The sequence below is a fragment of the Martes martes genome, assembly GCF_963455335.1.
Source record: "Martes martes genome assembly, chromosome: 4".
Taxonomy (NCBI): domain Eukaryota; kingdom Metazoa; phylum Chordata; class Mammalia; order Carnivora; family Mustelidae; genus Martes; species Martes martes.
This window is the reverse complement of record NC_137891.1, coordinates 85,583,776-85,597,692: the sequence shown is the minus strand read 5'-3', so window position 1 is coordinate 85,597,692 and position 13,917 is coordinate 85,583,776. Positions and strand designations below refer to the sequence as shown.

At 47.0% G+C, this 13,917-nt stretch overlaps 1 protein-coding gene across 1 annotated transcript; it reads right to left on the bottom strand.

The window, feature by feature from the left end:
- Positions 1–4,295: 4,295 nt before the first annotated feature.
- On the bottom strand, positions 4,296–10,348 carry S100A11 (S100 calcium binding protein A11). Its single transcript, XM_080802723.1, has 3 exons — positions 10,198–10,348; positions 5,720–5,872; positions 4,296–4,796 (listed from the first exon to the last, which is right to left on the bottom strand). The coding sequence occupies exons 1-3, from the start codon at positions 10,198–10,200 to the stop codon at positions 4,641–4,643; spliced, it is 312 nt and encodes a 103-aa protein (XP_080658849.1). The 5' UTR covers positions 10,201–10,348; the 3' UTR covers positions 4,296–4,640.
- Between the last annotated feature and the right edge of the window lie 3,569 nt (positions 10,349–13,917).

Genomic DNA, 13,917 nt, shown 5'->3' with positions numbered 1-13,917 from the left:
CTCTTTTTAGTGGGGAATTTAGGGATAGTTGTGGGACAATCTGAGTGAAAGGTGCTTCTAGATTTTTACCAGTCTTTTTTGTCTCATTTGTTTATGGTTGTCTTACATAACACCTACATCAACTACAGTGATCTTCGGTGAATTTCCCTAATCAAGTCTTTGAAAATTCAATTTGGCTTTAATAAAGACAATTATCCGTACCCATATTTTATTGGTTTATAGACTATTTAGGTAAATTTCAGTTTTCAAAGAACCAATACAACTGATACAAACAGATTTGGGAACAGCCACAAATATGCTCTTAGTGAACTCATGATCTCACTGATGGGGGCTCCCAAGAGCTATCCATTAGCCTCAGATGTTTGTAGTTCTGTAGTCATCAGTCAGCAGTTTTTTTTGAAGGGAATGGGAAGATGGTTAAATGAGTCAGCTACAAGGAAGGTCTGAAATAAAGCAACGAGGGTGGAGAGGAGGGGATGCATATGCAAGAGGTAGAACCCAAGAAACGATGACTGTTTGGATGTAGTTGTGAGAACGAGAAGTCTAGGATCACCTCTGGGTTCCTGGTTTGGACAGCTGGGTGGATGGTGGTGCCATCCACCGAAATTGGGAATGAATCAACAGGATCAGGTTCTGGGAGAAAGATGTACAGTTGAGCCTTGAATCACACAGGTTTGAGCTGTGCGGGTCCACTTAAACGTGGATTTTTTTCAATAAATATACTGGAAGACTTTTTAAAGATCTGCAACAATTTGAAAAAACTCATGAACTGCACAGCTGAAATATCAAAAATATTAAGAAACAGGTATCGCACAGGGCATAAGATATATGTAGATACTAGTCCATTTTATTACTTATTACTATAATGTATACAGAAACCTATTATAAAAGAGTTAAAATTTAGGGGCACCTGGGTGGCTCAGGGGGTTAAAGCCTCTGCCTTGGGCTCAGGTTATGATCCCAGCGTCCTGGATCGGGCCCGGCATTGGGCTCTCTGCTCGGCGGGGAGCCTGCTTCCCTCTCTCTCTCTCTGCCTGCCTCTCTGCCTACTTGTGATCTCTGTCTGTCAAATAAATAAATAAATAAATAAAATATTTTTAAAAAAGGAGTTAAAATTTATCAAAACTTACACACTTACAGACTGTATGTGGCACCTTTAGCGTCACGAGAAATGTAAATGAGCACAAAAATTTAATATTAAACCATAACCATGTAAAATTAACTGTAGCATGTACTGTACCATGATAGTTCTGTAGCTGCCTCTTGTTGCTGTTGTGGGGAGCCCGAATGTTGGGAGTATCCCAGTATCAGCACAAAACACATGATGCTAATACCACCATCTAAGCAGTTGCCTGTGGTAAATGGCATACTATAGTAAAAAGTAATCTCTTGTGGTTCTTGCTATTAGTAGTTAAGTTTGGGAGGAGTCAAAGGTTCTATGTGAATTTTCTACTGCGTGAGGGTTGGAGCCCCAACTCCTGTGTTGTTCAGTAGTCAGCTGTAGAGTCCAGTTGAGAACCTGTGTTTGGAGGTAGGTGTTCCTTTTGTGGGATCCAGCTCCCATATCTGATCCACTCTCCCCAACTCTTGGTTCTCATAGTTCGGTTGCGGGTCCACCCCAGTTCTAAGGGTCAAATACACAGTCCAGGCCTGTGTAGCGTATCTTCAGACCCATTGACTGGCCTGGGTGGTCACATGAAACAGTCCAGGGATGGAAGGAGCCCAGGAATTTAGAGAAAGACACCATCTCCTACCACTGTGCTGAAGTTCCAGCTGTGCCTAGGCTGTTCTGTTACACAGGTCAATAAATTCCTGTTCTGCTTACAATTTTTTAAAAAGATTTTATTTATTTACTTGAGAGAAAGAGAGAGCACAAGTAGGGGGAGCAGCAGGCAGAGGGAGAGGGAGAAGCAGGCTCCCTGCTGAGTAGGGAGGCTCATGTGGGGCTTGATCCCACATGATCAGGATCATGACCTGGAGCTGAAAGCTGACGCTTAACTGACTGGGCCACCCAGGCGCCCTGCTTACAACAATTTAAATGGAATTTCCCATCACCTGCAACAAGAATCCTAGCTGTGTGACAGCCAGGTAGAGATGTTGGGTTCAACATATAACTTGAGAATTCTCGCGATAGATTTGGGCTGGGGATATAGAAATCTAAGTCATGAGCATACAGATTAAAGCACTGAGTCTGGAGAAGGTTGCCCAGGGAAAATGCATGGTGTAGAGACCCATCAGCGTTAGTGCCATGAAGGGGGAAGCACAGAGCCTAATCATTCGCAGGAGGGACATCTCATCCCCACTTGGAGTTTTGCGAGGCTTCCTGCAGAAAACCATGTGGGCTGAGAAGGGAAGAGTAGGTGGGAACGGACCTGAGAATGGGAGTGGTGAGGGTGGGACAGAGTTCTAGGCACAGAACTCAGGCCAGAGGTGAGAGAACCTGTCGTGTGGAGGGAAGTAAAGGTCAGGATAGCTGGAATGTGGAAAGTGTGTGCATGAGAGCAGAGCCTGGGAGGTCCTGTGCGCAGTGAGCAAAGTGGGGGTGCTGTGCCTGGTCTTACATGCCCAAGAGCCCTGGGGAGTCCATGCAAAGAGGAAGCTGGAGAGCAACCAGATCAGAGGCTTCAGGAAGGAGGAAGGTCTGGAGAGGAGCAGGGCGAGAGGAGTGGGGTCACTGAGGAAGCTTCTGCATAGCCAGACAGAGGCCGTGGTGCCTGAGTCAGGGGAAACCTGGGGTGGGTTTGAGGGATATTTTGGTGAAGAATGAGATGAACTTGAGGGTTTGGGTGGATGTGAGGAGTGACTTCCATATTTCTGGGCAGGGCAGCTAGGTGGATGGGGGTGCCATTTCCTGGGATGGGGGCAGGGGAGGAGGGGACAGCTGGGGGCTTGGGAGGATGGTGAATGCAGTTTGGGGTACGCTGGCCCAGAGAACCTGAGTCTCTTGAGGACAAGAATCTTCTCTGCCTTATTCATTCCCCTCTGCCAGATACACAGACCAGTTACACATTGTAAGAAAATCTTTGCTCAATACCTGAGTACGTGAAAGATACTGGTATGATTTTATGTGGACAAATCCAGGAGGCAGTGTTGGAGTTCAGGAGCTAGGAATGGGTTGAGGAGAGAGGCATGTGTGGTCACTAGCCCCTACTGGTAGATGAAGACAGAAGTGGATGAGATCTGCAGGCAGAGTGTGAGGCATGGGAGGCAGGCTTTGCATATGGCCTGGAAAGCAGCAGCTTTGGACTGTGATTGTCTGATGGGGTTCCTAACCATGATCTTGTCCCTCTCAGCTCTGTTCCTCTTCCCCAACCTCTTTGGCTCTCCTTTGCTGAGTCCTCTTCCTCTTGCTACCCCATTTCTCCAGCTTTGGGCATGCCCCCAAGCCCTCTCCTTTCTCAAGCTAGATCTTTTCTCCAGACTTCAAATGCAGATGCCCACTGGGCACTGCCAACTGGACCTACTAATGGCACTTTCTACTTGAAAATTTAGGGTCTTGCCAGCCTGAGGCGCTGGTCTTCATTCTGGAATGTCAGAGCCAAACAAACAAAAAATGGTCCCAGTAATGGTCTAATTCATTCTATTAATCTATGAAGGATGAAACTATGATCTAGAGAGCTTTTTACTAAGAAGTTAAAACTCATGGAGATGGACAAGGAATCAGAGGGCCTCTGGAAACAATCACTCTCACTTGTGCTGCTTCAGGATCTGTACCCCACAACATGCTTTTCTTTGTCTGCCATCTTTAACTTTGGGTCAGCCTTCTGGCTTTCCAGAAAGTCTAGGCTCTTTCCCAGCTGCTTTATCAGAGGGCTTAGAAAATTAAGACTAATGTTGACAATAGCCCAAGCCAGAGGTAAAGAAGGAAACCCACAGCCAAACACAAAGACCGTGACTACACTAGCCTCCTTTCCATTCCTCCAGCATCCTGCTCCTTCTTACCTCAGGACCTTTGTCCTCACTGTTCCTTCTCCTGAAACTCCCTGCTCCATTTTTCCTGAGGTTTGCTCCAGCTCATCCTTCAGATGTCAGCACTCGAGATCTCAGAAGCACGCCCTCCCCCAGCCCCCATTAACCTGTAACACACCACCCCGTAATCTTTCCTCCTTAGGACTTCACACACTCCAGTCATCTTTGTTGCTTACTTGTTCATTGGCTTCCCCCACTAGAAAGTCAGCTCAGTGAATGCGGGACCTTGTCTGTCTTGCTGACTGTGTCTTCAGAGCCTGTGACAGTGCCCGCAGTAGGGGTGAACAGATGCTTACTGATTTATGACAAGTGACACCTCTCCATCAGTCTGAGTAATCGGGAATGATTCTATTGGTATCGTGAGTCATAATTACATCTACACCCAGTGTGTATTTCACTATTTCCTGTGCTGCTCTGGGAACTGCTTCCATCACGCTAATGCCATTCCTCCCATGCTGCTTCCTCTCCGGCACAAATGTAACTGACTCTCTAGTGTGGGATTTAAAAAACACTATTGCTTTATTAACTACCAGCAGGACTGGCCTGCACAGGGGGGTGGGGGGGCGCTCTGGGCTCAGGGTCCGTGGAGGATGTGAGGAGGACGTGATGACTGGAAGGCTGTTTTGAAGGCAAGAGGTGGTCTGGAGCGCAGGCCCAAGAGCCCCTCCGATTTATTTCCGGAAATGGGGAGACTTTGTAAAGGAGTCATGACAAGCTATGGCCATGCCACCAATAAGATTAAGAAATTCTTGGAAATCTAGCTGCCCGTCAGAGTTGAGGTCCAGTTTCTTCATCATGCGGTCAAGGACACCAGGGTCCTTCTGGTTCTGCAAGATAATAATAATCATCATAATGATACTATTAGAGATACAATTAATTTATGTCACACTTTCTAAGATGCTTTCCATTATGTCACCACATTTTAGTCACACAAGAGTGTACAGTACAGGGTAGGGGCTAGTAGCATTTCCACTTCCCAGACACTGAGACAGACTCAAACAGATGAAGTGACTTGCTGAAGGGGAAATCTGCGACCAGAATCCACATTTTCTGGCTCCCTGCCCAGGGTTCCTCTGTGACGGGCACAGGCTGGCTATTCAAGTTCATAAAAGCAGTGGAATACCTTTGTCAAGTGTTGCATGCAACCACAGTGTATGAACTGTACGGAAGTGGAGTTAAGTGACAGGGAAGAAGGTGCAGGCCCCGATCTGCCCCCTCCTCCCCTTAGCTTAGTGGCCAACACGTGTACATGCTCACAGCTGCTAGTGGCAAAGGGCTGTTTAAATTAGGAATTTAGAAAGTCAGTCCTTAAGTGGCATCTGCACCTTGTGGCTACCACATTAGACTGTGCAGGTATCCAGAACGTTATTTCCATCATCACAGAAAGTTCCATAGGCGGGACTTCCCTAGAAGCTTTGGGATGGATGAATAAATTTGAAAACTATCCTATTACACCATTTACCATTTCATATGCCTTTTTCCTAAATGGAAGAAACAATTCACCATCCCCTGTGTCATGTAGTTTGATAACTTTGATCTTTAAAATACATCTTACTCAAAGAAAAGAAGAAAAGGTCCTTTAATAGTCACAGCACTCAGAGCCCTGGGGGCTCAGCCTTGTCTATGCTGGAGTGATTGAAGAGGCGGCAGGAGCGTGGGGGACAGCTGCTGGGCCTTCACTTCTAGCCATTCTGCCAGCGTCTTATTTAGAGCTCTGGGCAGTTTGGGGAATGAGGGCTGGGAGCCGTACCTTTGTGAAGGCAGCCAGTTCCGTATTCATGAAGGTTAGGAACTCTGTCTTGGAGAGCGTGCAGTTGTTACCCTCCTTTCCAGCAAACTTCTGGAAAACAGCAATCAGAGACTCGATGCACCGCTCAGTCTCAGTAGGGCTGGACATTTTTGCCTTTAGAGAAAAAAAAAAAGTTAGGGCTCAGACAAGGGCTAGATGCTCAGAGGACACTCTAGAGAATCTCATACCTTCATTTCAGGGCAAAGCAGTTTCCTAAGAGGCTAGGTCATTTTTTAAGGGGCAGAGGGCCCCATGCTCATTCCACGAGCATGCCTTCCCTATCCGCTCCCATGTGTATTCCGGGTGAAGTGTATTGAGGGTACACACGAAGCATGTGGGTGTGTCTAAAAGCAGTAGACTGCCTAGATGAGAGTGAGCATGGCAGACTTCATGATGTTTCTAGAACCTGTCAGTAAACATATGTATAACTATAGCTCCACAGATCCATAAGCACACCAAACTCTGTCTAGAGATTAAATAATTTCCTATTTTCTAAGAGAATACAGAGACTATCGGGATGAATGAAATGGCAGCTTTTTTTTTTTTTTAAGATTTTATTTATTTATTTGACAGAGCGAGATCACAAGTAGGCAGAGAGGCAGGCAGAGAGAGAGAGAGGAGGAAGCAGGCTCCCTGCCAAGCAGAGAGCCTGATGTGGGACTCGATCCCAGGACCCTGAGATCACGACCCGAGCCGAAGACAGAGGCCCAACCCACTGAGCCACCCAGGCGCCCGAAATGGCAGCTTTTAAAATCAATACTGAGGGGTGTCTGGGTGGCTCAGTTGGTTAGATGATGGACTCTTGGTTTTGGCTCAGGTCATCTCAGGGTCATGAGATCGAGCCCCACTCAGGGTGTGGAGCCTGCTTAAGACTCTCTCTCTCCTTCTGACCCACCCCAATAAATTAAAAAAAAAAAAAAAAAGCAATACTGAATTCCTGGGACTCTTGCATTTTCTAGAAGAACACTAAATGCATAGTTATTATTGTGTGTGGGGTGGGCGATCTGAGAGCTTTTTGGATGTTCAAAAGCTTCTTTCATATCAAAGGTTAGAAATTGTTAATTTTACATGCGAGAAATAGAGACATGAGAAGGTAACTGACATAGCAGAGTCACCCCTAGAATCTCAGCCTCCAGGTCCCTTTGTGCAGTTCTTGGTCTTTGTTCCAAGATACTACTAATTCCTACTGGAACAGCTGAAGGAACTTCTCTGGTCACTTCAAAACACAAAGGTGGATGTCAGGAAGGGAGCGCCCAGGCTGTCACACAGCTCGCCTGACCTCTACAGAGCTAAACCTCAGCTGTGGTTGCATCAGGAGGAGCTGGGGTCAATTCTGTGCCGGGCTCTGCTTTCCTTTTAACAGAATCCTTCAGGGAAATCCTATTTTGCAGAGCCTTTGGGTCATTCCTGCTGGTACCTAGATCCCCCTGGTGGTTCAGACTGGCAACTGCAGGCTTTCTGGAAGACTTGCTCACCACGCCCTTCCTCTGAGGCTACAGGTATTAACAATGCTTTGCGGGGTTCCTGGGTGGCTTAGTCAGTTAACCGTCTACCTTGGGATCAAGTCCTGCATTAGGCTTCCTGCTCAGCAGGGAGTCTGCCTTCTCTCTCTCCCTGCCCCTCCCATTGCTCATTCCGTCTCTATTAAATAAATACCTAAAATCTTGGGGAAAAAATGATCCTTGGATGGTGACATTTGCAATTTAGCAATGAGCCTTTAATTTGGTCTTTGCAGAACTTCCTGGAGACTTTCAATACCAGTAATTAGTGAGCTACGGACTGTAATTAATGTGCTACGAATTGATCTGAGCTGTTAGCCACACAACTTTGGGCTCCTTCCCTCTTCCCTGTAGTGTTTTCATTTGCAGTTTCTCCATATGCTTTACCAGCTAGCTGAGCTGCTTGGGGCCGATTGCATGAAGTAGTTATCTGTAATGCCCCTTCCGAGGTGGTTCTAATGAACTTTTCTGGAGGTGGATTCTTTCCTAACAGTCATCTTGTTGGAATTTTTTTTTTTTTTTTTTCCTCAAAGAGAACTTTTTCTTAAGCAAAGAAAAACGTTTGTAAGTCCAGGGTTTGGGAGTGAAACAATACCATAGCCTAGAAACAGTTGTGTTTGCTCAACAGCCTTCCTTATCAGGACTAAAATCTCACTGTCTTAGTAATGTGTCAGTTGACAGGAAGAAGGTCAGCTGGGAGGGAATGCCAGATAAGGTAGAAGATTCCAGGCTGAGGAGCAAGGGCTTTCTGATCTTTCTCTAGGCCTGCAGATGCTAGTCTGCCCCCCTTCCCTGCAGAATTCAGATGCTTTTGCTTTTCTAGTTTCCAAGTGGCTTTCTGCTTATTTTTTTTCCTTCCTTAACATCAGGACTATAATTTAGACTTTTTTTTCCTACTTGAAACTGTTGCTATCAACTACACAAGGAAAAAAATTAAAACCTCTGTATTTCTCCTCAGAGGTAATTTTCCAGAGCAAAAAAAAAGAAACACAATTACCAAGTTACTGAAATGGAACTGCAAAATTTGTAGAGCAGGAAGGGGCTTGGGAAATGGTTCCAGGGAAGGGAGGCCCAGAGACAGGAAAGCTTTGCTCACGGTGGAGCTGAGGCTGAGACAGAGGAGAACTGGATCTCCTGCCCAGAGGCCAGCACTGCCCACGGCTCACTGCAGCCTCACAGTTGTATTTGGCACCATGATAGGAAGAAGAAAATGGTGTGAGATAACTGGATACTGTGAAAGAATTTAAAAAATGCATGGTCGAATGTTGACGAAAGGGGGAAGAAAAAGGAATATGAAAATGAAGTAACACTTGAAAATGACTCCAGCACTGCTGTTGTCATACTTATTTTTTTTAAATATTTTATTTATTTAGATATCAGAGAGCGAGCGAGTGAGAGAGGGCGCACAAGCAGGCAGAATGGCAAGCAGAAATAGAGAAGCAGGCTCCCTGAAGAGTAAGGAGCCCGATGCCATGAGCTGAGCTGAAGGCAGACGCTTAACCAACTGAGCCACCCAGGCCCACTTCCTTCCTTCCTTCCTTATTTATGTCTGTCTGTCTGTCTGTATGTGGGATGGATCCCAACCTGGGGCTTGAACTTACAACCCTGAGATCAAGACCTGAGCTGAGATCGAGTCCCACCCCTGATCAACTGAGCCACCCAGGCACCCCTGCTGTTGTCATTCTTAACTAACGTGCTCCCCCACCCCCAAAGGATCTGTAACGGCAAATCTTCACCACCTACTGGTGATGGGTCCACCTGTTCAAGGTTTCATGCTACATTGTTACTCCCTTTTTGCATGGAAAGGAAGGAGGGAAAGAGTAGGCAGGGATAAATGTTGACACACTAGAGCAGAGTGTGGCAAATGTGTTTTGTACAGGGTCAAACAGTAAATATATCAGGCCACTGTGGTCCATGTTGTCTCTGTCCCTCCTCTTCTGTAGCAGGACAGCAACCACAGACAACTCATAAGTGAATGGGTGTGGCCGTGTGCTAATAAAACTTTATGGACAATTAACTTTGATTTTCGTATCATTTCACATCTCACAAAGTATTATTCTTCCTGTGATTTTCTTTCAACCACTCGAAAACATAAAATCCATTCACAGCTTTTGCGGGGGCGGGGGTGTAACAGAAACCCCATTTGGTCCCTGGGCGGAAGCTTACTGACTCCTTTCACTGAAGAGGCCTCGGAGGAGGTAAATTTTGGAGGTGGCTTAATGCAAAAGTGAGAAATAGAGTTCGAAGTAGGCTGGCAGAAACTGAGAAGAGAAAAACAGATGACTACGCGAGTCCCTGAAAAGATGGTGGGTTCAGAGGAAAAGGGGAGGAGGAGGGGGCTCGGCCTGGATGGGGCTCCTCCCACCGTCCCGGCCGCATTCCGCTGGCTGAGAGCGGCATCAGCTTCAGGCTCTTGGCTCTTTGTGTCCTGGCGGATTGCCTAGCTCGCCGAAACTGATTTTCCCAGGGCTCCATGGCTCAGTTCTGAGAAGTGCCCTTTTCTGGTCTACAGAAACAACTAGTGCCGCCGGACGCCCCTTCGGCCCTTCTTTCACTTGTCTCCCAGGGGTGGGCCAGGGGCCTCCAGCCCTTGCGGGACCCCGCGACTCCCCCACTTGCCGGCAGAGGGGGACCGGGCGTGGCGCCACCCGCGGGGAAGCGGTGCAGAGCGCAGCCCCCTTCCCCAGACGCGCACCAGATCTCCGGCCGGGAGCCCGAGACCCTCCGGGGGTCGATCCTCGGCGGCTATCGCAGCTATCACTTAGGGCTGCTTCCTTCCTGCCTCTCCACCCCAATTCCCCCCACCCCCACCCCCGATTTATTTTTCCTGCCCTACTTCCTGCCACATCCACACAGAAATGAGAGACCAAGCATGGTGGAAAACGCGGTGTGGCTCTTTCTATTGCAGCGCTTCGAAGACCAGAAAAAGTTCGGACTTACCATGTGTTCGCGGGACGGGAGCGGAGTCGGCGTCCGGAGGCGGCGGCGGCGGCGGCGGCGGCGGCGGCGGCGGCGGCGCAGCGAGCTCTGGGCGGCGGGCGGCGGGCGGCGGGCTCCCGGCTCTCGGCGACCCGCCCCGCGCGACCGCGCCTGACTCACGCGCCCCCTCCCGCCAGTCCGCCTCCGCCTCCCGGAGCGGATCCCGACTTGTCCGCCCCACCCGCGTTGCCCAACGCGCCGCTCACCCACGACCCGCTCTCTTCCTGTCCTGTGGGCCTTGAAGATTTAAAGGGCTTTCCTGAATTAGAAGTTCGGCATAGCGATCTTGGGCGCGGTGTGCCGGTGTCCATGGCTCTTTTCCGTGTACGAGCCCGTTCTGCTCATTCAGGTTAGAGAGACAGGAGGGCCCTTTTGTAAAAACGTGCAACGCGGAGTGTGGCCGTAACTGTAGAAGTTCCCTAGAAGCCGGGCCGTCTCTTCCTTCACACTAAAGTTGGGTAACGGAGGTAGCAGTGGTGAGTCGTGCCAAGTGGAGCGCTGTTGTCTCAAACTTCTTCCCCCGAGACACTGAAACCCCCCAACCTCCAAACCACCGCAGTTAAAACGTGACCGGTGTGAGTAGGGTATTTGTTCTGTGTGCAGTTGGCAGAAGCTCCGGGTTCTGAAGTGGGGCTGTCACTTTATTGCAGTACTTTTGGCAAATCCCCTCTCTCCTCAGAGCTCCATTTCCTTATCTGTTAAAAGCAGTGGTGTTGCATTTCCTGTTTCATAAGACCGTTATAACTGTCCAGGGTAATCATGGCTTTGAGACGGCTTCAGAAACTGTGGAGTAGACGTGAATGAAAGATAACGGACCACAGGGCATCGCATAAATTGCTTCCTGCACCGGCTGCTCACTTCTGAGCAAATCTGCGTCTCCCCTCAGCTGCCCAGACGCACGTTTTCTTGAATCCAGTTGAAAGCCCTACCCGAGCCCTAGGCTCAATAATTAAAGAAATAACCTGTTTCTCTCCCGTCTTCCCCTTCTCCGCTAATGGTACTGCCTTTCTGCCATTCTTCCGTTCTGCTGACTTGAGAGCTTTGTAGTCAGGTTTTGACTGTAAATCCCTTTCTTACCCACAGATCTTTTCAACCAACTCCTATCATTTTTTTAAAAAAGATTTTATTTATTTATTTGACAGAGATCACAAGTAGGCAGAGAGGCAGGCAGAGAGAGGGAAGCAGGCTTCCTGCTGAGCAGGGAGCCGGATATGGGCTGGATCCCAGGACCCTGAGATCAGGGCCAGAGCCGGAGGCAGAGGCTTAACCCACTGAGCCAGGCGACCGCCCAACTCCTATCACTTAAAAAAAAAAAAAAAAAAAAAAGATTTTATTTTTTTTATTTGACAGAGAGACAGACAGCGAGAGAGCAGCAGAGGGAGAAGGAACCTTGATCCCAGCACCTTGGGATCATGACCTGAGCAGAAGGCAGAAACTTAACAACTGTGCCGTCCAGGTGCCCTTATCAGTTTTATTTTTATACTTTCTTGAATCTGCCCCATCTTTTCTAATCCCACCTCCAGTGTTCTGTTTAGGTTTTCATTCACTCCTTCCTTGGGTTTCCTAACTGGTCTCTTGCCCCTTTAATCTACTCTTTTGAATGTGTAAAACACGTTGGTCTGGGTGGTTCAGTCAGTTAAGCCTCCACCTTCTGTAGGGATACCAGGGTCCTGGAATCGAGTCCCACACGAGGCTCCTCCTGCTCAGCGGGGAGCCTGTTTCTCTCTCTCCCTCTGCCTGTTGCTCTCTCTACTTGTGCTCTTTGTCAAATAAATAAATAAATAAAATCTTTTTAAAAACTTCATTTTCTTGCCCTACAGCCCTGATCCATTGTCTACTTAAAATACAAACCACAACAAAAGAAGGAAACAAAATGGCTCCTCGATTCCTTTTATATAAACTATAAACTTCTTAGCCTCTATCTGGATTGGAAAAACTTCTTTTACCAAATGAATGAATTCTATTCATTTCTATCAAACGAATTCTCCAATGTACTCATTTGACAAATATTTTTAGAAACTTAGTATGTGCCAAGACCAGTGCTAGGCACAAGAGATACAAATATGACTATGATATAGTGCCTGCCTTTGAGGTGGTCTGTGGATAGACTTTACCCTTAGTGGTTTGGGGGTGTTCCATGGATGGCTGCTAGGGTCGACAAATACCCTAAGTTATATATGAATTTTTTTGCAAAAGAGATTTTCTTTCTGGGGAAGGATCTATAGTTTTCATCTGATTCTCACAAAATTCTAGGATTAAAAAATATTAAAGAATCATTAGTCTAAATGACTAATTTGTGAATCATGGAAACTTTGATAACATAATCCTCTTCAAGGGAAAACACCTCACTTATAGCCTCCTCTGTAGCGTCAACCCAGTTGGTGACCACATGATTTGACCCTGTGCCCACTGTCACAGCTGACTGGATTGAAGTTAGCTCTGGACTCAAGGACTACCAATCCATAGACTGGACAATAGTGGATATTACATGACATGACATAGAAAGATGAGCTGGGGCCATTCATCTTCTTGTCCTTGGGAAACTGAAATTAGAAACACATAGACAATTACACATTCAGAAGAGCTGTTGCTGAACATTTGTGTAGAGACCCCCATGAGGTCATGGCAAATCAAAATTACAAAGAAGTGGACACTGTGAATAAGTAGAAGCTATGAGGTTTGGAAAATGCGTAGAATAGTGGGGAAAATAAATGAATTGCAAACTAGAAATAAAAGGAGTAACTACGTAGACATTAGCTGAGTTTTATAAATAGTGAAGCACTAAGAGTGAGAACCTGTGGTCCAACTTCACTGTTTCTTGTTCTTCCTGAACCTGCTTGTTCAGTTTCCCTGATTTTCTGTAAGATATTTATTCTTTCAACAACTCATCTGCCCCATGAGGTAGCTTGAGTGAAACCAAAGAAAGAGCTAAACCAAATAAGTATGAATTGTCTAGAACCAGACTGGGACATCAGCTTCCTCCAGTTAGGGCTGCCAGTGTTGGTAACTGCCCAGGGTCGTGCTGAAACGGGTTCATTACTAGGTTTTCATCAGTGGAGGGAGAGTTCAGGATAGATAGGAGGCAAAGGTAGATTTGGCAAACTAGGTAAACAGTACATCAAACTAAAGGGCTAAAGTAGGCAAGGAGCTGAAGGTGAGTGAGGACTGCTAAACCAATAGCAAGAGACTAAAATGAGGTACAGATGAGGAAAAGGGCAATTCAGGAAATAAATGTGGGGCCTCCCACAGTACAGGCTAATCCTTGTGTGTTACCTGAATTCTGTGCAGTGTTGGGTAGATTCTTAAATGGACACAATGGAGTGTGATAGACATAATTACCAGCTGTGACCAAGGTACAGTGACAACACTAGGAAGGAAATGAGTGGTTAACGCTTGGGAGCAGGGAAAGCATCATGCAGAGAGTGCTGCCTGAACTGGGTGTTGAAGGATGCATGAAAATTCACTAGGCGGATGGCGCGGTGGTGAGCCTAGGTGAAGTCAGGCAGTATGGCCTTATTTCCAATGACAGACTCGAACTAGACCCTGGGGTTCAAACCCAGTGCTGCAACACATTATCTCTAAAATCTCCAGTGAGACATTTCTCTGTTATGTGCCTCAGTTTCCTCATTTTTCAAGTGAAGAGGATAGTAGTATTTACTTCATGTGGTTGTCATGAAGGTT

Bases quoted from the DNA above. Each gene is read 5' to 3' on its own strand.
- S100A11 (XM_080802723.1), bottom strand. The intron at 4,797-5,719 runs GTACGGCTCCCA...ATTATCTTGCAG, and splicing joins AACTGGCTGCCTTCACAAAG to AACCAGAAGGACCCTGGTGT.